Genomic DNA, 27,747 nt, shown 5'->3' with positions numbered 1-27,747 from the left:
AGCGATGCTTAGAATGATGAGTTCCATTACATGCTCACTAAATCTATTATTTAATTCTTGTAATCGGAAGTCTATTGAGAGGTTTCCACCAATCATCTCTCAATTTTTGAATGAGTGGTTTTGTAGTTCAACTAGATTCATCACCTTTAAAACGTCTAGAGAATTTTTGTTGCAAAGTTTGGCAAATAATATTAGTGATTCTCATAATCTATTTCATCAAATGTAAGATTAAAATAAATTCAAATAATGTTAATACCATGTAAACTACTTCAACGTCACCACGTTGAGAATAATATAGCAACAATAATTTAGTAATTAAATATTTGTTAAGAAAAATTTAATCTGACTACCGTACAAGCCACATATCATAGGAAACTAGATTAGCAAAGTAGGTGTTTGTCAACTAGTGAATTCACACATAAGTTGATAGTTTTGTACGCATGTGGATAATGACAAGAACATTTCTTAGTTGGAGTAGGTTTTTTTTTTTTTTGATATAAAGGATGACGAAAAATGAATGTAGGGTAATTTCAAAATGTGATTCTTCATAATTTAAAGAAAAAACCAGTTTAAATGATTGGATTTGGACGGTCTTTAGACTTTGTCAGTTGGGATCCGCTTAGAACTAGAAACAAATAAAGTGTAACTCGTGTCTTGTGGCACAGAATATGAATATATGATTTTATGGAATCCATAGCCAAAGGTGAGTGGAATAATAAGATGCACCCAAGCTACATTTGGATCCGGATCCCTTTTCATTGGAGGGGAAATTAGAGATTCTCCAATTAATCATTATGGCCGTTCATTTTCATTCAACAGCTCACACTATGCCATGTGTTCCACTCAAAAATAAATAACAAAATATTAATTAACTTTTTTTAAAAAAATAATAATAATTTTTTAAAAATAAAATATGGGGTGGCCGACCACCCAAAATGAGCAATGGGGTGGTTTCAAGCCACTCTCAAGGGCCGGTTGGGGGCGGCTGAAGCCAAGCCACCCCCTAGGGCGATGGGGTGGCTTCGGCCACCCCCAACCGGCACCATGGCTCATTTTGGTTGGCCGGCCACCCCATATTTTAAAAAAATTATTTTTATTTTTTATTATTTTAATTTTAGTTTTCTTTTTAAAATTTAATTAATATTTTATTGTTTATTTTTTAGTGTGACATGTGGCGTGGTGTAGGCTGTTAGATAAAAATTGACGGCTCTATTTATAGAGCTTTAAATGTGATTTGAAATATTTTAAATATAAATATATCTCTTAAATTAGGATTAACAAATATTATCTAAATCTCTTGATTTAGAAAATACAAAATCAACATTTATTCTAAATGATTTATTTAACAAGGAGCTACATATAGAATGAACTATGAGAAAGAAAAATATGTGTAATAAGGGAAAATTTAACTCAAAAAATTGTTTGCAGTTTTAATGTTAGAATAGATGTAATTAGTGTCATTTTCTTACATATTTTTTTAAATTCACAATCAAATTTGTGAAACTCACATTTGTTTTTTAAGTTGCTATTGAATCTGTAGAACCCAACGGTGAATCTACTAATCTCTTGTATGAAGATAGACAAGAGACAGACAAAAGATGAAAATCAAACATTTCTTTTGGTATTATCTTATCTGCATGCCTCCCTTACTATCTTGCTTTGTTTGGCTAACCTTATATTCCTTATAAATATGGTTTATAACGTAATATTATTAAAAGTTAATAATATAACATCAAGATGTAGTCATATTAATCAGGTATTATAACAGTAGTTGTAGGTTTCTAACGTTGGAACTTGTCAAATTCTTTGTGTTATTATTTGTCTTTCTTCTCCAAAACATACTATTATTCAACATTGGTGAGCTTTGTAGAGAAAGTTATATGTTAAAAAGAAAAAAGAAAAAAAGAAAAAAAGGTTGAAAAGCAAAGTGGATGAGTAGATCCGAAAGTTCCGCTGCCCCATTTTCTAATGATACCATCATGCCACCTACCGTCGCATTGACAATGACTGCCACTTCCAATACTCATATAATTGAATTAAAAAAATAAAAAATAAAAAAAATTCACTTTACCCTTTAAGTTCGAGGAGTTTTTTAATTTAAACTTCAAAGTTTAAAAATTAGCAATATACTCCCATAATATTTTAAAAATTTTCAATTTAAATTTTTCGTTACTAATTTCTGTCAAATTGGACGGAAATCTACGAAATTACGTAATTACCCTCAGTTTTTTTTTTTTTTTTTTTTTTTTTTTTAATTTATGTCCAATTTAACGAAGATTTAAATTGAAAATTTTTGAAACATTAGGGGGGTATATTGCCAATTTTTAAACTTTAGAGTTTAAATTAAAAAACACTTGAAACTTTAGGGGATAAAGTGAATTTTCTCCTAAAAAAAATTATAATTTAATTTGTACAAAATTTATGCCTTGCATAATAAAGATCTTTGTGAACGATGACAATGATTTTTTTTTTCCTTTTTTTATGAGAATTTTGGTTTTGCTTGGCAAATTTTTTGTGGTGAGTTTTTTTTTTTAATAATAATAAAAAGTTATTGATGTGATATAAAAATATTTATTTTTGTGAATAATATTTATTTTTTCTTAGAAGCATGAAAATAAGATTAGAAAAAGGTTAATTCGACGGGAATAGAATCATTTTCATTTCAAATAAATTAAAAAATATTCGATTAATTATAATAAAAAAGTTTCACTTTTAAAAAGACGGACGACTTTGATCTTCAATGCAAAGACTTGTTTCTTGCAAACCAAGTTTCTTGTCATGGAAGTTGGACCAACCCACCTTCTCGAGAATCTAGAGGGGCCTCAATACCACTTTTTATTTTATTTTATTTATTTATAATGAGGCTGCAAAAACGCAGTACTATGCAGCTAAGCTAACTGAAATTATAATATAAAACAACGTGATACTCGAGTGGCACGGAATATCGTTTGAGTTAAACATTGGTTAGGAGGCTCCTTGAAAGCCATGTTTTACAGCCTCTAATTCCTAACGGCCACAAAAGCAAAAATTCAAAAAATGCACAAAAATAAAATGTACCACACCATGTTAGATTTGAGCTCAAAAGAGAGAGAGGTTCAAAGAACCTCGTGACCCAGCCACCCAGCCACGGCTGGGTCACACACCCAGCCACCTAGACCCATCCATCTTCAGTGACTTTTCGGCGTCGTGAGGCACTGGTGGTGATAAAATTTATAAAGGGTTAACCTCTCACTTTTATATTTTAGTTTCGAATCCAAAATTAAGTTTTGAAGCATTAGAAATGAATTTTAAAACATTAAAAACTGGTTTTGAGGCAGGTCACAACGGGTTTGAGGTGGGTCATTGCAGGTTTGAGGCGGGTCAAACTCGCGGGTCTCGCCAGACCCACGACATGGGTCTCTGGCCAAACCCACGATGTGGGTCTCAGGCATCGTGGGGTGTATTCTTTCTCAGGCATCATGGCGGCCAACTGTTTTTTGGTTTTTTTATTTCTTTTTATTTTTTCCCTTTGATTTGCTATGTTTGTTCTCATTTTGAGTTTTTGCAATTTTCTTGATATGATGATGTGGCATAGGTTGATTGGATGCTGAAAAAGTGGCGTTTTGCATAACGTCCAAACCGTAGGAGCTCTCATATCATTTATATGGAGGTGAGGTTTTTGTCATTGAGAAATTATTTCTTTTTGTTAATGTATTTTTTTGAGGTGTTATATATATATATATATATATATATATATATATGTTTAAAAAGTCTTTTAATATAAGGTAAATGCGAAAATGAGTCTTTTGTGTATAAGCTATTTGTTAATGTTTTTGTATTTTGAAAAAAATTAAAAGAAAATATGAGAAAACAAAAATTTATCAAATTGCAGCTAGATATATTTTATAGGGTTTTTTTTTTTTTCACTGCTCCTACCATTTATGTTTTCAAGAATGAGATTGCATGTAATGCTGATCTAGTAGTTGACTGGAACGACCACAAATATTTTTGTAGATAAAAATATAATTTTTAGCATATTTAAGCATGAGATAGCTCATGAGAGAGCGCCAAACTGTCCCTGAGCCTATTTGTTTGGACAAATGTTGAAACCGCTTGAACAATACAAACAGTTTATTGCACCCGATATCGATAAGGTAAGAAGACATCTTGACTAAAGGTGGTGCCACACCAACATTCAATGAATGAGAAAAAAAAAAAACAAGAAAGAAACGCTTTTGACATTCTTGTGAAAGCAATGGTTTTGGCGACTGAGACTATTCCAATTATCCAATTTAATTTGTTTTTCCTTTGAGGATGACCTTTTACGTTAGTTGGCCAAGAGAACAAAAAATGGAAAACCTTTTAATTCCCTTCTTCTTAGTGTTTGGGTTATTATAAATAGATTTGCTAAAATATGAGAAATAAAACAGAAGTGTGTGAACGGAAGTCATTCTCAAATTATGTAATAGCTTGAAAATTCTTTATTGCTGTATCGATATCATGCCATCTTTTTAATTTGTGACATTTTTTAAGAAGTTCGATGCATAAAAACGATCTAAATTTTGTAATTTTATTAGAGCATCTCCAGAAATAAATGGTATTCTACCTAGTAAAAAAGTACACTTTTCTATTTTAATTATTTATTTTTTAATACCAACTCTAACAGATTCTTTATTTCATTAAATATTTATTTTTATTTATTTATTTATTTTTGATTAGCGACCGCTTTTGCATCATCTTGTAATTGCAATAAAATTGATTCACGCAGTATACCTGTGTGTTATTTTTATTTATTTTTATTTTTCCATTTTTAGTTTGTTAATTATATGCATGCTAGTCATTTTTTTTTTTTTGGAGTTTTTAGTGATTCAAAAGATTTGAATTTGTATCATAAATTCATGAACAGAGAAGAGAGAAGAGAGAGAAAATAATGTGAAAATAATATTATATTTCAACAATTTAGTGTGCTACATTGAATAGTAATATAAAGCTATTTACTGTAGCAGTTAAGGTATAATAGCTAATATGAAACTATTCTATTGGAGCAAAAAAAAGGGGACAAAAATAGCTAAATGTAACTAATATCTCTCTTTTAGCTATACTGCTAGAGATGCTCAGAGATTCTAATCCTGAATTTTCTATTCAAACATTGGTGAGATTTGTAGAGAAAGTTATATGGAAAAAAACAAAATTTAATACTAATGATAGATTACAAACCTTTTGATGACTTATTAGCTGCCTTGCTTAAGGATCTTCCTTCTGTCTTTATCTCTAGGCTCCTTTGGGAAAACTTTTTGTTTCGAGATGTGTTTGGTGCTATTTTTTTCACATCTTTTTGTCTATCTGGATCCCACAAATTTAATGCTAATTTTGAAAAATGAGAGAATATAAGAAAAATGAAAGAATAATGTATAACACATCTCTTTAAGTCAACTATTGAATATGGTTCTTGCACTTCATATTCAATGTTATATTTGCTCATCTTTTGTATAAGGAGATGAACAAGAGATGTGTAGCTATGTAGGAAAATGAAACAAAATATTTCTCTTTTGTTTCTCCTTTACGTTTTTTCCTTTCAAAATATAAAGTATTAACAAATAATTCAAAATACAAAATACTCACAAAACACTTAAAATTACTTCAAACTTATATGTTATATTAGAACAATTTTTTCAAACAAAAAATACCCTCTAAAATGCACTAACAAACGAAACCTTGATTCTAACCTTAATAAAGAATTACATCTCAACCCCAAAAACTCCAAATCACACACCGGTCAGTAGGGGCGGGCAAATCCCGTAAAACCCATCCGCCTGGTTTCTTTCACCAAAAAAGCAGATTCGAGTTAGATATTAGGATATTCGCGCGGGACGGGTTGGATTGCGGGTAACATTTTTAAAAGTTTGAGGTACCCGCCCCACCCCTGCAATATAACCTAACCCTAAAAACCTAATACCCACGATAAACCATCATCATCTTTTCACTTCACGCTGCCTCTCATCATCTTCTGACCAGTCACAAAGAGTCACAACTATATTTTGTAACCTTTTGATGATTAGGGGGGCTAAAACCCTAAAACCCTTAAAAAAAAAAAAAAAAAAAAAAACATAGAAAAGCAGAGAGCTTAGTGGGTAAAGCCAAATGTGTATGGCATTATCATGGAGTAATTATTATTGCTAAATGTGTCATTATTATCATCTTATGAGAAATAAAAAAGAAGTGCATGGTATGGCATTACTGTACACTCAAAGAAGAAGAGAAGCCCGTGAATGACTCTTCTAATCTTTCATAAAAAGCAAATGGCCTTTCAGTTCCTCGATCGAGGGCCTTTTCAGTGAGCGTGCCAAACTCCTCTCCATTTACTCTGTCAAACCCCAATAATTACTTTGAAATGGTGTGAATTTTTCACTAGCAGTATTTATTGTTATAATAAGTTAACTCTTAGTAACTCAACAACTAAAAAAACCCCAACAATTTGTTTAGAAATACGAAATTTATAAAAATTTTTACGGCTTATTAAAAATATGACATGTTATCGAAACCGTAAAAATTAATTTATCTCCCAAAATGCTTATTATTCACGTTTACAGTTCTTAAAAAAATTAAAATACAACTTTTAGCTCTTTTTTTTTTTTTTTTTTTTCAAAATAGAAAGTAAAAACTTGATAAAAATATATTTAATTTTGATTAGTAATATACCGCATTTTTAATAGGTAATATTTTTCGAGCGTTGTATGTCAAAAATTGCCTGAATTTCGTAATTTTGATAATCCTCAAATTTTTTGAAATTGTAAAAAAATCTTATCTCACAAAAGATAATAATTTTAAAAATACTAAAACGTAATAAAATTTTTGATAAAAATCCATTAAAAAAGCCAAACGCAATCTTAAACGAAGCATTATTCACCGAACCCTAATATTGTCCAACTTCGAATCCCACGCAAATTCCGTACAAAATCGGAGCGACAAAAGCAAAATCCCTCCTTTGTCCCCACCACAAACTTGTATTTATATGAACGCAACCAGCGTTTGTCACCGTCCAACTTCTCTCTCTTTCTCTCTCTCTCTCTAGCAGACTCACTCGCTCTCTCTTCGCACACTACTTTCTATGTCATGAAGAAAAGCTACCCTCCCAATCCCGCCTTCCGGCGACCCCCACCGCCTCACTTACCGCGTGATCCCCACGCCCATCAATATTGCCGGCCTGTGCAGTCCGCCTATCACAACCACCGTCCCAATTTTCCGGCGAACCATGGACTCAACCGGCCTCCTGGCCCCGCCGGGCGAACCCGAGGCCCAAAATTCGTGGTGCAGCTCCGCTGCAACGGTGGCGTATACGGAAGAACCGATGTGAACTCCGTGATCGCCCAATGCGTGCCTTCGCCGGCGGATACCAGAGTCTTAGACATCGGTCCCGTCGCCGGAGAATTGTTCTTCTCTAGTTGTACCGACGGTTTGGAAGCGACGGTCAATCTCTGGGGCTTGCGCTTCGACGGCGCTCACGGTTTCGAGCCGAGGCTCGTAGCCCCGTCCGGTTACCGCGAACTCGAGGACCGGCTCCGAGCCTTGTTCGCTGATCGCGTGCGTCGCCTGATCGACGGCGAGGAAGTGAAGGTGTGGGGCAAGAAGCACCAGCTTGTCTGGGATGAGATTAGAAACGTCACGTGGTCGCTCTCTCGGCGGAACCAGCTCGTCTCGTTCTCCCATCTCCTCGACCGGAAGAAGGGCCTGATTGCTGAGGGGGACTTGATTTCGAAACGCTTGGGAGAGTTCAGGTCGGCCATGAACTGTGTACTGGCTCACTTGGAAGGAAAGAATGGTGAGGAGGGGAGTGGCGGTTCCTCCCAAAAAATAGAGGAGAGTGGTGAAGAGGACGTGCAAATTTTTAGTTTTGGTGAGGGTTTCGATTGGAATCGGGTTTACAGCTTGGTTTCGAGGGAGCGTCGACGGCTGGAGGATGGGTTGCCGATTTATGCTTACAGGAAGGAGATTCTTCGGCAAATTCATTGCCAGCAGGTTTGTTTGCAATTTTGCTTTTGATTTCCTTGTGGGTTTTGAATTTATGTTTTGGAAATGTTGTCGTTATTTTTTTTAAGGTTGATGAATTTTTTTGGTTTGTAAAAATCACTTTTTTTTTAAATGAGTTTGGAGGGATATTGTGGGAAAGTTTATTAGATGATGACATACTGTTTATATAAATGTATGGGGTACAAAGATTGTAGCAGCATAATGTGTGATGACTTGAATTGGAAGATTGTTGAAGATAAGGATACAGGTTCAAAGGTGTGATTTTTCGGGAATGTGATGGAAATTTTTCAAAAAGGGCCGTGATGGAAGTTCATGCAAACAATGATTAAAAGAATGGGGGAGGGAAGAAGAAGCAAATTTACTTTTAGAGTGTCTGCCTTGCTCGTAGCAGGGGATTGGTGTTCACCCACTTTCTAGACATAACAGACTAATCTTTAGTTATATATTACTTTAAGCAGTCTATGAGAGGAGTCAGGGAACTTAGATGTGTGCTTCTGCTAAATACATTTCTAGTTCATGACAATTTTTGAATGTTAGTGCTCTAATACAAAATATTTTTTATACCATTCAATGGAAAGTAATAGGGACCATGTGAGCAACTTCAATGGTTGTCCAAGGATTGTGGACGTGTGTTGCTGGAAATGATTCCATCTATAAGGTGCACGCCAGGAATAACATGGAGAGAGCAGATTGTTAACTAGGATCTTTTTCAAAAAATAAAAAAAACATTGATGCACTTGTACGGTTGAACTTCTATGCTTTCAGGCTTAATTCATTAAAAATAGATGATGAAGCATGCAATGGAATGCTGAATCATTTTGATGAATGCTTCTTTAGTATGGAATCATTTGATATTACTGTGTGCCTGGTTAGTTAGTTAGTTAGTTAGTTAGTTAGTTAGTTAGTTTTTTTTTTTTTTTTGTTTTTTTTTGAGTTAAAAAAGGTCTGTTCTTGATTTAAGCTAAAAAGTAGTCTTAACTTTCAGTAAGTTGCCCTTGATATCTTTTTTTGACCTTTCTTCTGACTGCCATTTGCACAGATAATGGTATTGATTGGAGAGACTGGTTCTGGAAAGAGTACGCAATTGGTTCAATTTCTTGCTGATTCAGGAATTGCTGCTAATGAGTCCATTGTATGTACTCAGCCCCGCAAGATAGCTGCCATCTCATTGGCAGATAGGGTCAAAGAAGAAAGTATCGGGTGTTATCAAAACAAATCAATCATCTGCTGTCGGACATCTTCATCCCTTTCACAACTTGATTCTGGGGTAATATTTATGACTGACCACTGCTTACTGCAGCTCTACATGAATGATGCCAATCTATCTGGGATATCATGCATCATAGTTGATGAGGCCCATGAGAGGAGCTTGAACACTGATCTCCTTCTGGCATTGATCAAGAGTTTATTGTGTCGGAGACCTGATTTACGGCTTATTATAATGTCTGCCACTGCTGATGCAAACCAGCTCTCAGAGTATTTTTTTGGTTGTGGAATTTTTTATGTGGAGGGAAGAAGCTTTCCAGTTGCTGTCAGATATGTCCCTTGCATGACGGAAGGAACTTCTGGCTCTGGTTTTTTCGCTTCATATGTTCCTGAGGTGGTGAGGATGGCAACCGAAGTTCACGAAACAGAGAAAGATGGGACAATTCTTGCCTTTTTAACTTCTCAGATGGAAGTAGAATGGGCTTGTGAAAATTTCAATACACCGTCTGCAGTTGCATTAGCTTTACACGGAAAACTTTCTTATGAAGAGCAAATTTGTGTTTTCCAAAGCTTTCCTGGTAAAAGAAAAGTTATATTTGCAACAAATATTGCGGAGACATCGCTGACAATTCCTGGGGTCAAGTACGTAATTGATTCTGGTATGGTTAAAGAAGGCAAATTTGAACCTGGCAGTGGCATGAACGTCCTCAAGGTTTGCAAGATCAGCAAGAGTTCCGCTAATCAACGAACTGGGCGTGCTGGAAGGACAGAACCAGGAAGGTGTTATAGACTCTACTCAGTATCTGATTATGAATCTATGCCTCCTAACCAGGAACCCGAGATTCGTAGAGTTCATCTTGGAGTTGCGGTTCTTAGGATCCTTGCTTTAGGCATCAAGAATGTACAGGACTTTGATTTTGTTGATGCACCAAGTGCTAAAGCTATTGACATGGCCATCAGAAATCTAGTTCAGTTAGGAGCTGTTACATGGAATAAGGATGCTCTTCAATTAACTGGTGAAGGTAGGTATTTGGTTAAATTGGGTATTGAGCCTCGGCTTGGTAAGCTGATTCTAGGCTGCAAAGAGCATCGTTTGTTTCGAGAGGGAATTGTTCTTGCTGCTGTAATGGCAAATGCCAGTAGCATATTTTGTAGAGTTGGTAATGATGAAGACAAACAGAAATCTGATTGCCTTAAGGTGCAATTTTGTCATCCCGGTGGCGACCTATTTACTCTTCTCTCTGTTTACAAGGAATGGGAGTCTGTGCCTCCAGATAGGAAAGGTAAGTGGTGTTGGGAAAACAGTATCAATGCCAAATCTATGCGGAGATGTCAAGACACAGTCAGGGAATTAGAATTTTGCCTCAAACATGAACTTAATGCTATCATTCCGAGTCACTGGTATTGGGATCCTCTTAAGTCTACTGAGTATGATAAATATATGAAACAGGTTATACTCTCTTCCCTTCAAGAAAATGTAGCCATGTACTCTGGATATGATAAACTTGGTTATGAAGTGGCACTAACTGGACATCATGTCCAGCTGCATCCTTCAAGTTCATTGCTGATATTCAGTCAGAAGCCTAGGTGGGTAGTTTTTGGTGAACTCTTGTCAATTTCTAATGAATATCTGGTCTGTGTAACTGGTGTTGATATAGAATCTTTGTCTACCCTTTATCCTCCCCCTCTGTTTGATGTATCTGAGATGGACAGCCGAAAGTTGCAGGTGAGGGTGTTGACTGGTTTAGGTAGTACTCTCCTTAAAAGATTTTGTGGAAAGTTCAGCAGTAATCTGCTTGGTCTTGTATCACGTTTACGGACCAACTTCATGGATGAACGTATTGGCATTGAAGTCAATGTTAACCTGAATGAGATTCGGTTACTTTCCCCTTCACAGTGCATGGAAAAGGTTTTTATTTTTGTAAATGGTGTGTTGGAGTATGAGCGTAAGTTATTACTTAACGAATGCATGGAGAAGTGCTTATATCATGGAACTGGTGTTTCATCTTCTATAGCACTGTTTGGAGCTGGTGCTGAGATCAAGCATTTGGAGCTTGAAAAGAGATATTTGACCGTTGATGTCTATTATTCAAATGTGGATGCCATTTCTGATAAGGAGCTTATAATGTTTCTTGAGAAGTTTGCTTCTGGTAGTATCTGTGCTATCCACAAGTTTACAGGCATTGGACAGGACAGTGATGACAAAGGGAAGTGGGGCAGGATAACATTTCTTACTCCTGATGCCGCTAAAAAGGCTGCTGAACTAAATAATGTTGAATTCAATGGCTCCTTAGTAAAGGTAGTTCCTTCACAGACATCATTTGGAGGGGACTCATTTCCTGCTGTTAAAGCTAAAGTTTGTTGGCCGCGTAGGCCCAGTAATGGGTTTGCAATTGTAAAATGTGAGGCTCATGATGTTGGGTTCATGCTTAGAGATTTCTATAATCTGGCGATAGGAGGAAAGTTTGTTCGCTGTAAAGCTAGCAACAAATCTTCTGATGGTGTTGTGATAAGCGGAATTGATAAAGAAATCTCTGAAGCCGAAATTTTTGAAATTTTGAGGTCTGCTACAAATAGGAGAATCCTGGATCTTTTCCTGGTGCGAGGAGATGCTGTAGAAAATCCGCCATGCAGTGCTTGTGAAGAAGCACTCCTAAAAGAAATCTCTCCCTTTATGCCTAAAAGGAACCCCTACACTAATTGTTGCCGAGTCCAGGTCCTTCCACCAGAACAAAAGGATACTTTCATGAAAGCTTTTATCTCTTTTGATGGAAGATTGCACTTGGAGGCGGCAAAAGCTTTAGAGCAACTGGAAGGGAAAGTATTGCCTTGTTGTTCTTCATGGCAGAAGATAAAGTGCCAGCAATTATTTCATAGCTCGTTGTCATGTCCTGGGCCCGTCTATGTTGTGATCAAGAAGCAACTGGATCCTTTACTTGAAAGCTTCAGGGATTTAAAAGGTACTGCTAGGGGCACATTATCCTTTTCATATACAGATGTTTATCCATTACTTTTTCTTGCTTATTTTCTGTTTCTTTTCTATTTTTTGGGGTTGCTTCAAGTCTTGGGATTATCTTCCATTTGTGCTTCTTTCTCATTTAACTTTCTTCTTGATTCTATTTGGTTCTTTGAATTTTCTCTGATCAACTTTTTGATTACTTCTCTTTTTACATATAGCCACATGTAGTCTTATGATAGAAACTGTTGTGATGTTGGTTCCTTTTACTAGCTAGTTCATGTTGTTATTATTGAGATGGTCAAGACAATCATTTATGCAGCAAGATGCATTGTGTCAGAATCATTGTCTGAAAGAAAAGAATCCTTTCTATATATCTTTAGATGTTTGTCAAAATTTGTAACTGTCTTCCTCCTGAACTTCCCTGTAATCTAGCAACGATTGGCTTATATTGAGCCTCATGTGTAAATAATTTTGTGGTTTAATAGTTCAATTGTTCTGTTCTATATAATAATACTTTACTCTTCTGGATAAGTAAGATTTTTGGCCTCTTTTTTTTTTTTTTGGGTCTGAGCAATTGGGGCTTGTTTTTCTTCTGACATACTAAAAATGTTTATGGAAGTTATATATACTTCTTGAAATTGGATTATGGATTCGATGGTAAAAAAGTGACTGCTTAGGTACAAAGTGCAGAACTAAATGATAGGTTTGGATACAATGATTATGAATTTGGATTATTTACTTCAATGCACTGTTTTTCAATTGTATACACATTTTTGTTCCTGTATAATATTTTTAAGTTTCCAGTTTATGCATCCTGATAATTTGCTATGATAAAATGGAACCTTTTAGCTTTGAACTGAGACGAATTTGGTGCTATATAGCCAATAACTTTGAAATTACATCTAACATCTATTGATTTCTAATGCTATCTACATTAGAATAAGATGGGCCAAAAGTATTTGACGGTTGTTTGAAATTGTCATTAGATTTGTACAACTCCAGTACTTGTATTTTGTTGCTTAACTATATTGTTTCAAATTTGTTTCTGCATCATGTTGGTGAATATGCAGTGAAAATAGATGATCAAGAGGTAAATAACACTTCCTGAAACTTTTAGTTTCTATTTGGTTGATTATCCACTCCGGAAACAGAGATTCCGGAGAAGTTTCTGTAAAATTTAGAGTTAGGATGGGTATATAACCTTAATTAGTTTCTGTGCTTTATATAGTTTCTGTATAAAGTGCATCTGGTGCATGAGGTAATCATGGAAAACTAATTAAAGTTATCTCTCATGGTATATAATGTTATGCAATTAAAGCTTTAAGAAGCAGGATTTCAAAAAGTGAACTTGGTTAAATGAGAATGTTGAATTGGATGATTGGGTAATACTGGAAATGAAAAAAATTAGACATAAATGCATTCATGTCAAGTCTGGTGGCACCAATGATAGAGAAGATGAGGGAAATCATCTTAAGATGGTTTGGTTTGTGCAATATAGACACAAGAATGTGTGGATATGGATAGTGATATGGTTCAAGTTGATGTAGTGGGAAATGGCATGATTGCCTAGGATTTGCTGGACGATATCTTGCTATGTAGTGCTGAATGGTGAAAAAGGATTTATATAGAAAGCTTTAAGCAGTTGAAGTTTTCTTGAGTTGTATTCATCTCAAATAAATATAAGATCTGTTATTAGCTTGTTGGGCAGTCTTGTTGATTGTTCTTGCTTTTCTCCATTTTAGATTATGCTTATGTGCCTTTCCTCTATGTATTCATTTTTCATTATTGCTTGCTCAGATTTGTGATTTAATGTGGCAAAATAGATTTCACTTTAATTGAAGTGAATCTTATGTAAAAGCAACAGTCGCCTGTCTCCTTTGCTAAGTGTCATAGGCATCTGAACTAACCTCAGGATTTTCCTGCTCCCATTTCTTGCTAGTCATGCTGATTTCCTTTTAGGTAGAATCTGTAATATGTGAGAAGTTAAGCAGAGACGTTGCATCTGTGAGTAGGGACTTACAGACAGCTCTAGCATTTATATGTGACATTATGTTGAAATGGGGCAAAGGTTTGTTGCGAATCTCAAGTTGTTAATAGTGGATCATCACCATGATCCATTGCCCGTTATGTTTGTGTGTACATAGACATGATTGCTTAAGCACTGTCTGTGAGTGACTTTGGGTGAATGACTTACCTGCTGTTAGGAGGTGTTGATACTGTTAGCCAATTCGCTGGTTATGTATATCCGCTAAGTTGGAGGTGATGTTGACCAATGTTCTCACTATGTTAGCATTGCTCTAATTTCCTAGACTTTATGAATAAACTTTTCCAGTATTTTTTTTCTTAATGCTGAGGACCAAAATTGGAACGATTCATAATTTTCTTAAGATAGATTTAATACAATAAATTTTCTGGGAGCGGATTCTGAATTTGGTCAGGGTGTCACTGGAATTTATTGAGACAGAAAAACACAAATGTGCATCTTCATGTTTGTCTCAATATCGAGGAGCAAATTGGGAAGGACTTGTATTTTTCTTTTATTGAGATTCTGTAAAATAAGTTTGCTTCATGGAGTTTCTAAATTTGGTTGGTGAGAGCTTTTGAATTACTAGGTGAAATGAATAAAGGAGGGGCTATTGTCTTCATTTTTCCCTTGTGTGAATATGTGTCACAGTTCCACATTTGGATAATTAGGGTGTTCCAATTTTTCGCAAATATATGTTATCAGCACAATCATATAGAGTCAGAACAATCTTGTTCTGCGATTACTGTGCTAACAGTTGTGAGTGGTCTCTTTCACAGGTGCAGAGTGCACTCTAGACAGGATTGCTAATGGTTCCTTTCGAGTGAAGATATCTGCAAATGCTACAAAAACTGTGGCAGAGCTGAGAAGACCTGTGGAAGAGCTTATGAGAGGGAAGACCATGGATCATGCCAGCCTCACCCCTACCATTATACAGCATCTATTTTCCAGAGATGGCATCAGTCTTAAGAAGTCGGTGCAACAAGAGACAGGAACCTTCATTATCTTTGACAGGCATAGCCTTAATGTACGGGTATTTGGTTCTCCAGACAAGGTTGAGTTGGCACAGAAGAAATTGGTTGAATGCCTTTTGACCCTTCACGAAAGCAAGCAACTTGAAATCCATCTCCGAGGTGGTGTTCTGCCTCCTAACCTAATGAAGGAAGTGGTGCGTAAATTTGGGCCAGACCTCCATGGGCTCAAAGCGAAGGTACCTGGGGCTGACTTTACTCTCATTACTCGTCGGCATGTGATCTCTGTTCATGGTAGTGAAGAGTTAAAGCAAAAAGCAGAAGGGATTATTTATGAGATTGCACAGATGCCATATGGGTCGGCTGAAGGGTTTGACAGTGAAACTGCTTGCCCCATTTGCTTGTGTGACGTCGAGGATGGTTACCGGCTTGAGCGCTGCGGGCATTTGTGCTGTCGGTTGTGTCTGGTGGAGCAGTGTGAGTTTGCAATCAAGAACAATGACAGTTTTCCTATATGCTGTGCCCGTGAGAGCTGCCGGGCTCCTATTTTGGTTACAGATTTGAGGTCTCTCTTGACAAATGATAAGTTGGGGGAACTCTTCAGGGCTTCTGTGGGAGCATTTGTTGCATTGAGTGGGGGTGTTTACAGGTTTTGCCCATCTCCCGACTGTCCTTCAGTTTACCGAGTGGCAGATCCTGGGACTGCTGGTGAGCCATTTTTCTGCGGGGCATGTTATGCAGAGACTTGTACTAGGTGCCATTTAGAGTGTCATCCTTACATGTCATGCGAGCGGTACCAGGAGTTCAAGGACGATCCAGATTCGTCTCTCAAGGAATGGTGCAAGGGCAAAGAAAATGTGAAGAACTGCCCTGTATGTGGGTATACAATTGAGAAAGTTGATGGGTGCAACCACGTTGAGTGTAGGTGTGGGAGGCACATCTGCTGGGTATGTTTGGAGTTCTTTCAAAGCAGTAATGATTGCTATGACCACTTGAGGATTCTACACCCGCCCGAAGTTTTTTAGCTGCTGCCTGCTGTCTGCTGTGTTAATAATATTACCTTAATACCTAATCTATGGCCTTGAGTTATTCTTGTATGTATATCCCAGATGTATATAGGTCGTAATAAGTATATACTAATGTGTAGCCAGACAAATGATGCCTTTTTATCTCCCATCACTAGTCTTTTTCATGCAAAGTATGAACCCTCATGGGATCCTGCAACTGCTTCTGTAAATGTCTTCAGATGATTGCCTTCGTTTTCATCTGTTTTCAGGATTCTTATGCTACAAATGAATTTCTTTGCAATTACAAAATGTCACCACGCATACAAAACCTGAATATAAAAGCCATTTTTTTTCTCTCTCTTCGTTGATGTCTGTAAAATGATAATGACAAAGGAGAGGAACAAATGAAAATAAAAAAAGAAAGATCAAAATAAGTATCTGCAGCCAAATACAAAGCCTACGCCAACAAATCCCAAACAAAATGCGAAAGCCATGAACCATGTTACACCACTCCCACCCTCACCCCCATGATCCTCCTCTTTCAACAATCCGCCATAGCCACAACCCTTCTGCTTTTGTGTAACTTGAAGCTCAAGCAACCTCACCCACTGCCGATAAGCAAACAACCGCGTTGCCTCCTCAAGCAAAGCATTGGAAACACAATCCCTCTCTTTAACCAGAGCTGCCGCTTTCTTTTCCGCCTCTCGTGCCCGCGTCTGTGACAGCCTCAAAGCCTTCAAAAGCTCCAACTTCTCATTCTCGCCGCCACTAATATACACGTGAAACTCGTCGTTATCGTCTTCTTTCCCTGTGGTCGTCATGCTAAGTATCCTATTCATGGACGATACGACCGTCGTATCCGACCCCGTAAAAACCTTCATGGGCGGAGGCAGATCACAGTTCTGCATGAGGTCAACACCAGGCTTTTGAGAAACCTCAACACCCATCACCATCTCGTTCCCATCCAAAGCTTTAGAGTTCAACTTCTGGTTGTTCGACGATGCCCTCCCTGCCATAACTGAAGCCTTCATGAATCATGCAAATAATATTTCAATGATTCTGGTTGGTTAACTTCATGGGTTTTGATCAGAATTTCCGAAACAAAGGCTGAGAGTGTTTGAAACGTGCAAGAAAGTGGGGGGTTGGTGGTTGAAATGGTGATTGCGTTAAGAGTGGAGGATTGGGGATGGTAGATTTCACATGTAGGTGGCTACGGTTTGGGCTTTAATATTACATGTTGCTTTAAATATGGGAGAAAATTCGTTGCTTGCGTGGTCGGACAAACATATGTCTACTTTGGCAAGATTCCATCTAATGAAATGATGCCCCAACCCTTTCCTCAAAAGCCAAGGGGAAACTAAACCACCATTTAGTTTTCAAAAGAGAATTAAAAATAAATTTGTTGAGAAGACTTTTCTAAATTTTAAAAACTCTCAATTTCACCCCTCGAACTTTCAATTTGATGCAATTTACTCAATTCGGTCAATTTTTACTGTTAAACTCTAACGGAAACCCCTAAAAAGACAAAATTACCCTTCGATTTTCTTTTTAAAAACAACAAAAAAAAAAATTGAAAAAAAAGGGGTCACAAGGGCCAACCCTGATTTTTTTTATATATATAATAATTTTTCAAAATTTTTAATTCGAAATTTTTTTTTTTTTTAAAAAAAAAAAAGTCAAGGGTATAATGGTCATTTATCACTTTTAAAGTTTAAAAATTGATGGATGGGTTAAATTACATCAAATTGAAAGTTCAGGAGATGAAATTGAAAATTTTTTAAGGTCTTCTCAAAATGTATGATAGTCCAGAGATTTAAAGTAAATTTTTTCCGATAAGAATAATAGGTTCTACTGTATCTAAGAACAATCTCAAGACATGTCTTGTTTTAAAAAGGAAAAATATAATTTTTGGTAGTACTCCCAATCAGGCCCAAAAGTTAAGGCCCAATTTGTATAAAGGCCTACAATGCATATTCATGGATGATTCACGATGAAGGCTAGCTTTGAGGTTTTAAATGTAGCAGTGAAAAACTAATCCTATGTCTCAAGTACAATGCATATTTATGTTGCTACAATTATAACCATTTTTTATTTTTTATTTTAGAGCAATAATACCTACATCATCTAAGAGTTTACATGTTTATAGAACTTAACCAAATTGATTTAACAACCCACCAAAGCATTCTCAATATATAATGAGATTAAAAAAAAAAAAAAAAAAAAAAAAAACCCAGATGGAGTGCACTGGATTACAACAAATACACCGTCTCCACGATAAAATAGAGCCCCAAAAAAAAAAATCCTTTGAAAAACTGTATTGGCCTATCCACCTTTTCTTTATCTAATTCTATTCAATTAGGTAGCATAAGCATCTTAATCTACCTAATCTGCCTGCAAAATCCAAGACCAGCTTAATTATAACCCCTACTGACTCTTTAGTAGGTTGCATTCTAGTTCATAGCCAATGGATTTCCTTACTTTAGAAATGTTATTTAGTAGACTATTATACGATTGTCATACAACTTAAATGACACAACATTGAAAGTTCGCGTTTGAATCAACATGAGCTTGTAAAAAATAAAATCTAAGGAGTAAGGACTAAATTTTTATTATTATATCATTCCAATTGTATAAGAGTCCTATATCAATCTACTAAATAGCGTTTGTTGAGCACTTCAATAGAGGGCACATGGTACAAATTTTATATACTTACACATCCTTCACATGTATTATATATATAATAGTAATTTTTAGCACACCGGCATGCTTGAACAATAAGCACGCCGGTGTTAAAAAATTATTTTATTTTATTTTTTTTATTGTTCAAATATTATTTTAATAATATTTTATAATATTTTAACACCGGCGTGTTTGAACCCGATGTGCTAAAAATCACCACTCATATATATATACAGCACACTCATAATTGGTCAAATTCTCACGTGTTAGTATGTATAATATTCTTATAAAATTCAGTAAATATTGCAATATAAAATATCCTAATTAAGCTTTGTGCATCCCCCATCCTAAATACATCAGATTCAACAGTCAGTCTAGTTTAATAAGTTATAATATTGTATAATATCTTAATTGAGTGGATTAGCTAGCTTCTGATCTCCAAGATGAAGGGTCTTTGTCAGCTAAAATAATTACTACTCTCCCCGGCCATGGCTACTCAGCCTACTCTGAGATCACCATTGACGTACTTGCATTTCAAGGGTCCTTTATGGTGAAATATCATCCTGTATAACTAAAAACTAATTCAGTAAGCATCAATATTTATCATTAACCCCCATTTATTTTGGCGAAAAATATCTTCTTTTTTTTTTTTTTTTTTTTTTTTTTTTTGCTGTTTGAAAAACATTTTGAGGCATTTGGCTCATGTGAAAAATCATCAAATATTTCAAAAAAAAAAAAAAAATCATCAAATATTTCTTTTATTTTAATATAATCTGAGAAGCGGCGAGTCAGAGAGAGACAATGAAGAGAAGCTGCAAAGGAAAAGAGTGTGTGAGAATAAAAGACCTTTAAGGGTGAAATTAAGATCTAATGTAATTGTCTGCTCATATTGCCTGCAATTTGGGTAAGTAATTATGAGATAACCCTTATAAGACCTATCTGTATAAACAAGTATCCGGCCAGCTCAAGGTAGACCACACAAAAGGCCTTGCCCGGGGTGTGGAAGAGTGGCAGAAAATGGTTTGTACATATAAGAATTATAAACCATTTTACGCCTTATGAATGCTATTTTATTTAATCAATTGAAAACATTTGCAACCTGACCAATATTTTATGGTGCAATTCCATTTTTGCCTAAAACCCAATTCCAATTTCCATGGACATAGGCGCGTATATATATAGAATAATAGGCAATACTATTCCTACCCACCTAGTTCTTCTGGCATTCATAAAAGTAAAATGAAAGTCTTCTAGTGAGGCTTAGTATAATATGTTGGGACATTACTTGAATTAAAAGTCTAATTCTATATAAGTTTGTGGACTTCACCATATCCCTACTCTAATTGCAAAAGGAAGCATCATCATCATCCATTATCTACCATATCACACACCACTATTGGCTATAGTATTATTTATTAGAGAAATAAATACCTAGTTGATTTTTTATTTTATTTTTATTTATAGAGGTCTTAATATACATGTTGAAACATCACTTATTACTTGAGCAAATTGTAACTTTTTATGCCACCAAAACATTTTGGACCAATAAGAGCATAAGAAATGTCATAATAGGACATTAGGGACACATGTTCCATAACATAACAAATGAGACACGTGTCTTAATCTCAACAAATCCATTTCCAATTAAAATTAGATCCGAACCGAATTCACTGTTCTTTTATGCATGAACCTGGTCTGGTGTTCTAGGGAAAAAAGAAGTTGATGAATTAAGAAGTTAATTGGAAGCAAGTATAAAAGGTGTTTTTATATTTATTTGATTTTCACATTCATGCATGGGACTTTGAGTGATAAGGGTGTTGATGAATTAAGAAGTTGCTTAATTGCCATGTTTTTTCTTTTTAATATAAAATATATTTTGGTTCACCACCGTCTTTTGCCGGTGAATGATTGGTTCTAACTTAAAATGAAATGAAAAAAACAAAAAAGGGAAAAAGTATACTTTACCCCCTCAAATTTGGAGCGATTTTCAATTTGACCTCAAATGTTTCAATTTTTGCAATGCACCTCCTCAAACTTTCAAATTTTTGCAATTTGACCAATATTATTCCAAAATTTCTATATTGCCCCAAATTTTTTATTTTTTGTTTTTATTTTTTATTTTTTTTTATAAAGAAAAATTTGAGGGTGCAAAAATGGCTAGATGGCCAAAGAGGTGGCTGTAGAATTTTTCTTATAAAAAAAAAAAAAAAAATTATGGGCAATATGAGAAGTTTGAGATACAATCGGTCAAATTGTAAAAATTTAAAAGTTTGAGAAAGTGCATTACAAAAATTGAATAATTAGAGGTTGAATTAAAAATTGCTCTCAACTTTAAAGGGTAAAGTGTACTTTTTCCCAAAATAAAAAATAAAATAAAATAAATCGATGATTGGTTCAACAAAAAGATACCAACCTCCTTTTCCAACTCTTTCACCTGCATTTTCCACATTTTTTTTTTTTTTTAAATGTGTGATTTTTTATAAGATTTATCCAATAAGTGAGTGGACCGTTGAAATCTATAAAATTTCATTCACATTTAACAATATAATAGTAAGATTGTTAGGCCTTGTTTGTTAAGCTGCAACACAGTTCCCCATTTTCCATGGCACGGTTTCTCGATCAGTACCATTTGACCATACTGTAGTGAGACATGGTTAATCATATATGGGACAAGCTAAGTTATATTAAAAGACAATAGAGTCCTTATGAAAGATAAAAAATCAATGTGTAAAGTGTTTAGAAGGGGCAAAATAGGAATTATCTACACTTTTAATTTTCAAACCTGGTAGTATATACTGCATCAGTCTGTTTAACTACAAATTGTACTTGAACCTTCGGGGCCAACCCAGAGGCATACAGACTATACAGTGCCGTGTGAAATGAAAAGATCTGCCAAACACCCTCTTAGAAATTTCCAATTTCTTGACAGAGAGCTTAGAATATGATGCCCAAGATAACGATCAATAAATGTTGATTTGATCGGTTGACCCGGTTTTATCATTGACTATTAGTCCAGCACTATCACATATTTAAATTGGTGATTTATAACTGATTGGCAAAAGAAAATAAAAGCTACCTAATTCCATTATGAATGTAGGATCATGGAAATAAACTAGGGTAAAGATGGCACGCCGCGTGCAAAAAAAAAATTTTTAAAAAAAAAAAAAAAAAAAAAAATTTTTTTTGCACTGTCGTGCATGGGCGTGCCACGCACGACGCGTGCTGCTAATCATGACTTCAAATATTGCCTTAAAATTACGACATGTCACAATAAATAATCAATAATCACATAAGTAATTTGCTCTCTCCTCCACTCAAAATTGTTTTATGAGGAGCTCTCTCCTCTTCTCTCCTCCCCTTTTACTCCCTACTCCTACCCTCCCTTCCCCTTTTTTATTTATTTATTTACTTTTTATGTTTGTAGGTGTTCTCTAATAAGATCAACAACTTCTGCCTTTCTACTATGCGTCCGTTCACCTTCCATTGTGTTGTGCTGTTCATCTTCTCTTCGGCCTTTGTTGCTGCTTGGTGGTTGTTTGCAGTGGCGGATCCAGGAGTTCATTCTACCGGGGGCGTCAATAAAATAATAAAATATAATGATAAATAATTTTTTTTTCTCTTTATATATTATATTTTTATTATAATATGGTAAATACAATAATAAAAAAAAAAATTATACCACAATATATGTATCATAAAAAGCATATTTATATGCTAAATTGATATATTAGTTACCATGTAGGCACTAGTACAAAAGTAAAGGAAAATACAAAATACAAAGTGCCTAAAATTGCATTCTATGTGGTCTTAGAGAAACAAAATCATTAAGTATTAAATCTGAATCGAAGCTTTTCAGCAATTCCCCTTTCAATGTAGACAAGTAAATTATCTTTAAGAAATTTATCTTTCATTTTGCTACGAAGTATTGTTTTAATAATTGTTTACTTCTCATACTCTAATGATATTATAATAAAATTATTAGCATATTCCGATAGCTATTAGCCTAAAATGAATTAATAAAAAGAACAAATCTAAGATTAGTAATAATCTTCTGAAACTTGTTGATGCTTGAAAAAAATTCCAAAGTACTATATAAAACACACCAAAAAAAAAAACAAAAAAAAAATATTATTTTAGAATAAGATAAACAAAATGCCAAATATTGATAAATAAACATTAAATTTCTTGACTTTTTTTGTTTTTTTTTGTTTTTAATGTGAAACCGAAACAGCTGGAGTTTTTTACTTTTTTTTTAAAAAAAAAACAAAAAAAAAAACAAAATTTTGTTACCTGGGGCAGTAAACAATTCAGCCAATTTTTTTTTTTTTTTTTTTTTTAGAAAAAAAAAAAAAAAAAAAAAAAAAAATTTTACCAGGGGCGACCGCCCCCAGGTCGCCCCTGCTTCTCTCCGCCACTGGTTGTTTGTTTGTGTTTTTTGTTTTGAATAAGAGGTTTATTCCCTCTAAATTTGCCCTCATGAGCGATGAGAAATAATTAATTATAAGGGGTTATTTCTCACGGCTTAGATAGTTCAGTGTGAGGGGTTATCTCGCATGGCTAAAAATCACCACTCATATATATATCTAAAGGACACTCATAATTGGATATAAAATATCCTAATTAAGCTTTGTGCATCCCCATCCTAAATACATAAGATTCAACAATCAGTTTAGTTTAATAAGTTATAATATTGTATAATATCTTAATTGAGTGGATTAGCTAGCTTCTGATCTCCAAGATGAAGGGTCTTTGTCGGCTAAAATAACTACTACTCTCCCCGGCCATGGCTACTCAGCCTACTCTGAGATCACCATCTGAGATCACCATTGACGTACTTGCATTTCAAGGGTCCTTTATGGTGAAATTTCATCCCGTATAACTAAAAACTAATTCAGTATGCATCAATATTTATCATTAACCCCCATTTATTTCGGCAAAAAATACCTTTTTTTTTTTTTTTTTTTTTTGCTGCTTGAAAAACATTTTGAGGCGTTTGGCTCATGTGAAAAATCATCAAATATTTCTTCTATTTTAATATAATCTGAGGAGCGGCAACGCAGAGAGAGACGATGAAGAGAAGTTGCAAAGGAAGAGAGTGTGTGAGAATAAAAAACCTTTAAGGGTGAGATTAAGATCTAATGTAATTGTCTGTTCATATTGCTTGCAATTTGGGTAAGTAATTATGAGATAACCCTTATAAGACTTATCTGCACAAACAAGTATCCGGCCAGCTCAAGGTAGACCACACAAAAGGCCTTGCCCAGGGTGTGGAAGAGTGACAGAAAATGGTTTGTGCAGATAAGAATTGTAAACCATTTTACGCCTTATGAATGCTATTTTCTTTAATCAATTGAAAACATTTGCAATTTTCAATTGCAACTTGACCAATATTTTATGGTGCAATTCCATTTTTGCCTAATAGCCAATTCCAATTTCCATGCACATAGGCTTATATATATATAATAATAGGCAACACTATTCCTACCCACCTAGTTCTTCTGGCATTCATAAAAGTAAAATGAAAGTCTTCTAGTGAGGCTTGGTATAATATGTTGGGACATTACTTGAATTAAAAGTCTAATATAAGTTTGTGGACTTCACCATATCCCTACTCTAATTGCAAAAGGAAGCATCATCATCATCCATTATCTACCATATCACACACCACTATTGGCTATAGTATTATTTATTAGAGAAATAAATACCTAGTCGATTTTTTATTTTATTTTTATTTATAGAGGTCTTAATATACATGTTGAAACATCACTTATTACTTGAGCAAATTGTAACTTTTTATGCCACCAAAACATTTTGGACCAATAAGAGCATAAGAAATGTCATAATAGGACATTAGGGACACATGTTCCATAGCATAACAAATGAGACACGTGTCTTAATCCCAACGAATCCATTTCCAATTAAAATTAGATTCGAACCGAATTCACAGTTATTTTATGCATGAACCTGGTCTGGTCTGGTGTTCTAGGGAAAAAAAGAAGTTGATGAATTAATAAGTTAATTGGAAGCAAGTATAAAAGGTGTTTTTATATTTGTTTGATTTTCATATTCATGCATAGGACTTTGAGTGATAAGGGTGTTGATGAATTAAGAAGTTGCTTAATTGCCATGTTTTTTCTTTTTAATATAAAATATATTTTGGTTCACCACCGTCTTTTGCCGGTGAATGATTGGTTCTAACTTTAATTGAAATTAAAAAAACAAAAAACAAAACAAAAAAAAGGGAAAAAGTATACTTTACCCCCTAAAATTTGGAACGATTTTCAATTCGACCTCAAATGTTTTAATTTTTGCAATGCACCTCCTAAACTTCCAAATTTTTGCAATTTGACTAATATTATTCCAAAATTTCCATATTGCCCCAAATTTTTTATTTTTTTGTTTTCTTTTATTAAAAAAAAAAATTGGGGATGCAAAAATGGCTAGATGGCCAAAGGGTGGCTGTAGAATTTTTTTAATTTTTTTTTTATAAAAAATAAATAAAAAATAAAAAATTATGGGCAATATGAGAAGTTTGGGATACAATCGGTCAAATTGCAAAAATTTGAAAGTTTGGAGAGGTACATTGCAAAAATTGAATCATTAAAAGTCGAATTAAAAATTGCTCCAAACTTTAAAGGGTAAAGAGTACTTTTTTCAAAAAAAAAAAAAAAAAAAAGAAAGAAAGAAAGAAAGAAGAATCGATGATTGGTTCAACAAAAAGATACCAACCTCCTTTTCCATCTCTTTCACCTGCATTTTCCACTTCTTTTTTTTTTTTTTTTTTTTTTTAATGTGTGATTTTTTATAAGATTTATCCAATAAGTGAGTGGACCTATGAAATCTATAAAATTTCATTCACATTTAACAATATAATAGTAAGATTGTTAGGCTTGTTTGTTAAGCTGCACTACAGTCCCCCATTTTCCATGACACGGTTCCTCGATCAGTACCATCTGACCACACTGTAGTGAGACACGGTTAATCATGTATGGGACAAGCTAAGTTATATTAAAAGACAATAAAGCCCTTATGAAAGATAGAAAATCAATGTGTAAAGTGTTTAGAAGGGGCAAAATAGGAATTATTTACACTTTTAATTTTCAAACTTGGTATTATATATTGCATCAGTCTGTTTAACTACAAATTGTACATGAACCTTCGGGGCCAACCTAGAGGCATACAGTGCCGTGTAAAATGAAAAGATTTGCCAAACACCCTCTTAGAAATTTCCAATTTCTTGACAGAGAGCTTAGAATATGATGACCAAGATAACGATCAATAAATGTAGATTTGACCGGTTGACCCGGTTTTATCATTGACTATTAGTCCAGCACTATCACGTATTTAAATTGGTGATTTATGACTGATTGGCAAAAGAAAATAAAAGCTACCTAATTCCATTATGAATGTAGGATTATGGAAATAAACTAACTTCAATTCTTTCAAATATTGCCTTAAAATTACGACATGTCACGATAAATAATCAATAATCACATAAGCCGTCTCTCTCGCCTTCTCCTCAGAAAACAATAATATGCTCCCTCCTCCTCTCAAAATTGTTTTCAGAGGAGCTCTCTCCTCTTCCCTCCTTTCCCTTTACTTCTTGCTCTTACCCTCTCTTCCATTTTTTTCATTTATTTATTTACTTTTTATGTTTGTAGGTGTTCTCTAATAAGATCAACAATTTCGGCCTCTCTACTATGCGTCCGTTCACCTACCACCGTGTTGTGCTATTCATCTTCTCCTCGACCTTTGTTGCTGCTTGGTGGTTGTTTGTTTGTGTTTTTTATTTTGAATAAGGAGTTTATTCCCTCTAAATCTGCTCTCATGAGCGATGTGAAATAATTAAGTGTAAGAGGTTATTTCTCACGGCCTGGATAGTTCAGTGTGAAGGGTTATCTCGCATGGCTGATTTAAATAAATTTTGTTAGAAAATTTGGCTACCTATATGTTAGATCTAATCTGCTCGGAGTAGATCTATTCTTTAACTGTATTTGTACATGAGTTAGCGGAATATTGAAGTTATAGGTAGCATGTGACTATGATTTTGCAGAACTTTATGCTTTGTGCTATAAGAGTTTTTATCTCAGCTTTGTAAGAGTTTTTTTTTTTTTTTTCAAAAAAAGAATTCAAATATTTATTTTCTGTCCAAACCCATTACACACAAAACATAAGAGAAACGATAAAAATTATTCTCTATCTAATTATTTATTTATTTTTGTAGATTTGCAAAATATGGGTTTCATAAATCTAATGATAAATTTGTAAAATAGATGATTATAAGATATTTAAGAGAATGGTATGTAACATATACTTTCTACCCATAAAAGAGTGAAAACACATTCAGTCATAAATTGGTTTATTATTAGGAATTCTACAATTTTTATTACACGTTTTTTTATAAGTTAATGTAGCTGTTTACGCATCACTTATTACGACAGTTATTAAAATGTGAACAGTCATGTGAGAGTTCATATAGCACTTGCCTGTCGTGACGTGACAATTCACATTACATTTACTACATCGGACACTAAAGCATAAACCGTTTGATAGTTTATATGACCCACATTCCCATAAAATATAAATTATCACATAAATTTGCAAAAAAAATTATAATAAAAACTGTAATCCCCGCTAATCATTTTCTTAATTTTTTTTTGGTGGTGCTTTTTATGTTAAAAGAAAAACATAATTTTTTTTTTTAAAAAAAAAATATATAATTAAGATTTCACATTATTTTTCCGAGAACCCACGAAATACGTTAACGCGGAAATGACTAGTCTGACTTCCAGTGAAGCAAAGAAAAAACGAAGCTACCAAGTAAGTGCACCAGTCCTTCATTGAAACCGACATGTCCCAAGAAATCAACAATAGCCTTAAAAGCATCGTGGAAAA

General features: G+C 34.5%; 2 protein-coding genes across 2 annotated transcripts; one reads left to right on the top strand and one right to left on the bottom strand.

Moving 5' to 3' along the window:
- The first annotated feature begins 7,028 nt into the window (after positions 1-7,028).
- Positions 7,029-16,444, top strand: LOC132165289 (ATP-dependent RNA helicase DEAH11, chloroplastic). Its single transcript, XM_059575786.2, has 3 exons — positions 7,029-7,995; positions 9,047-12,173; positions 14,975-16,444. Exons 1-3 carry the CDS (start codon positions 7,093-7,095, stop codon positions 16,189-16,191), a joined length of 5,247 nt encoding a protein of 1,748 aa, XP_059431769.2. The 5' UTR covers positions 7,029-7,092; the 3' UTR covers positions 16,192-16,444.
- A 64-nt stretch (positions 16,445-16,508) lies between these two features.
- Positions 16,509-17,353, bottom strand: LOC132165856 (uncharacterized). The gene has a single exon (XM_059576547.2). It carries the CDS (start codon positions 17,202-17,204, stop codon positions 16,599-16,601), a length of 606 nt encoding a protein of 201 aa, XP_059432530.2. The 5' UTR covers positions 17,205-17,353; the 3' UTR covers positions 16,509-16,598.
- Between the last annotated feature and the right edge of the window lie 10,394 nt (positions 17,354-27,747).

This window comes from Corylus avellana, chromosome 11 (genome assembly GCF_965113065.1).
Source record: "Corylus avellana chromosome 11, dhCorAvel1.hap1.2, whole genome shotgun sequence".
NCBI classification, from domain to species: Eukaryota; Viridiplantae; Streptophyta; class Magnoliopsida; order Fagales; family Betulaceae; genus Corylus; species Corylus avellana.
This window is presented reverse-complemented; position numbering and strand designations above follow the sequence as displayed.

Coding starts and splice junctions, on each gene's coding strand:
- LOC132165289 (XM_059575786.2), top strand. CDS start 7,093: ATGAAGAAAAGCTACCCTCCCAATCCCGCCTTCCGGCGACCCCCACCG. Junction 7,996..9,046: donor GGCAAATTCATTGCCAGCAG/GTTTGTTTGCAA, acceptor CCATTTGCACAG/ATAATGGTATTGATTGGAGA. Junction 12,174..14,974: donor AAGCTTCAGGGATTTAAAAG/GTACTGCTAGGG, acceptor TCTCTTTCACAG/GTGCAGAGTGCACTCTAGAC.
- LOC132165856 (XM_059576547.2), bottom strand. CDS start 17,204: ATGAAGGCTTCAGTTATGGCAGGGAGGGCATCGTCGAACAACCAGAAG.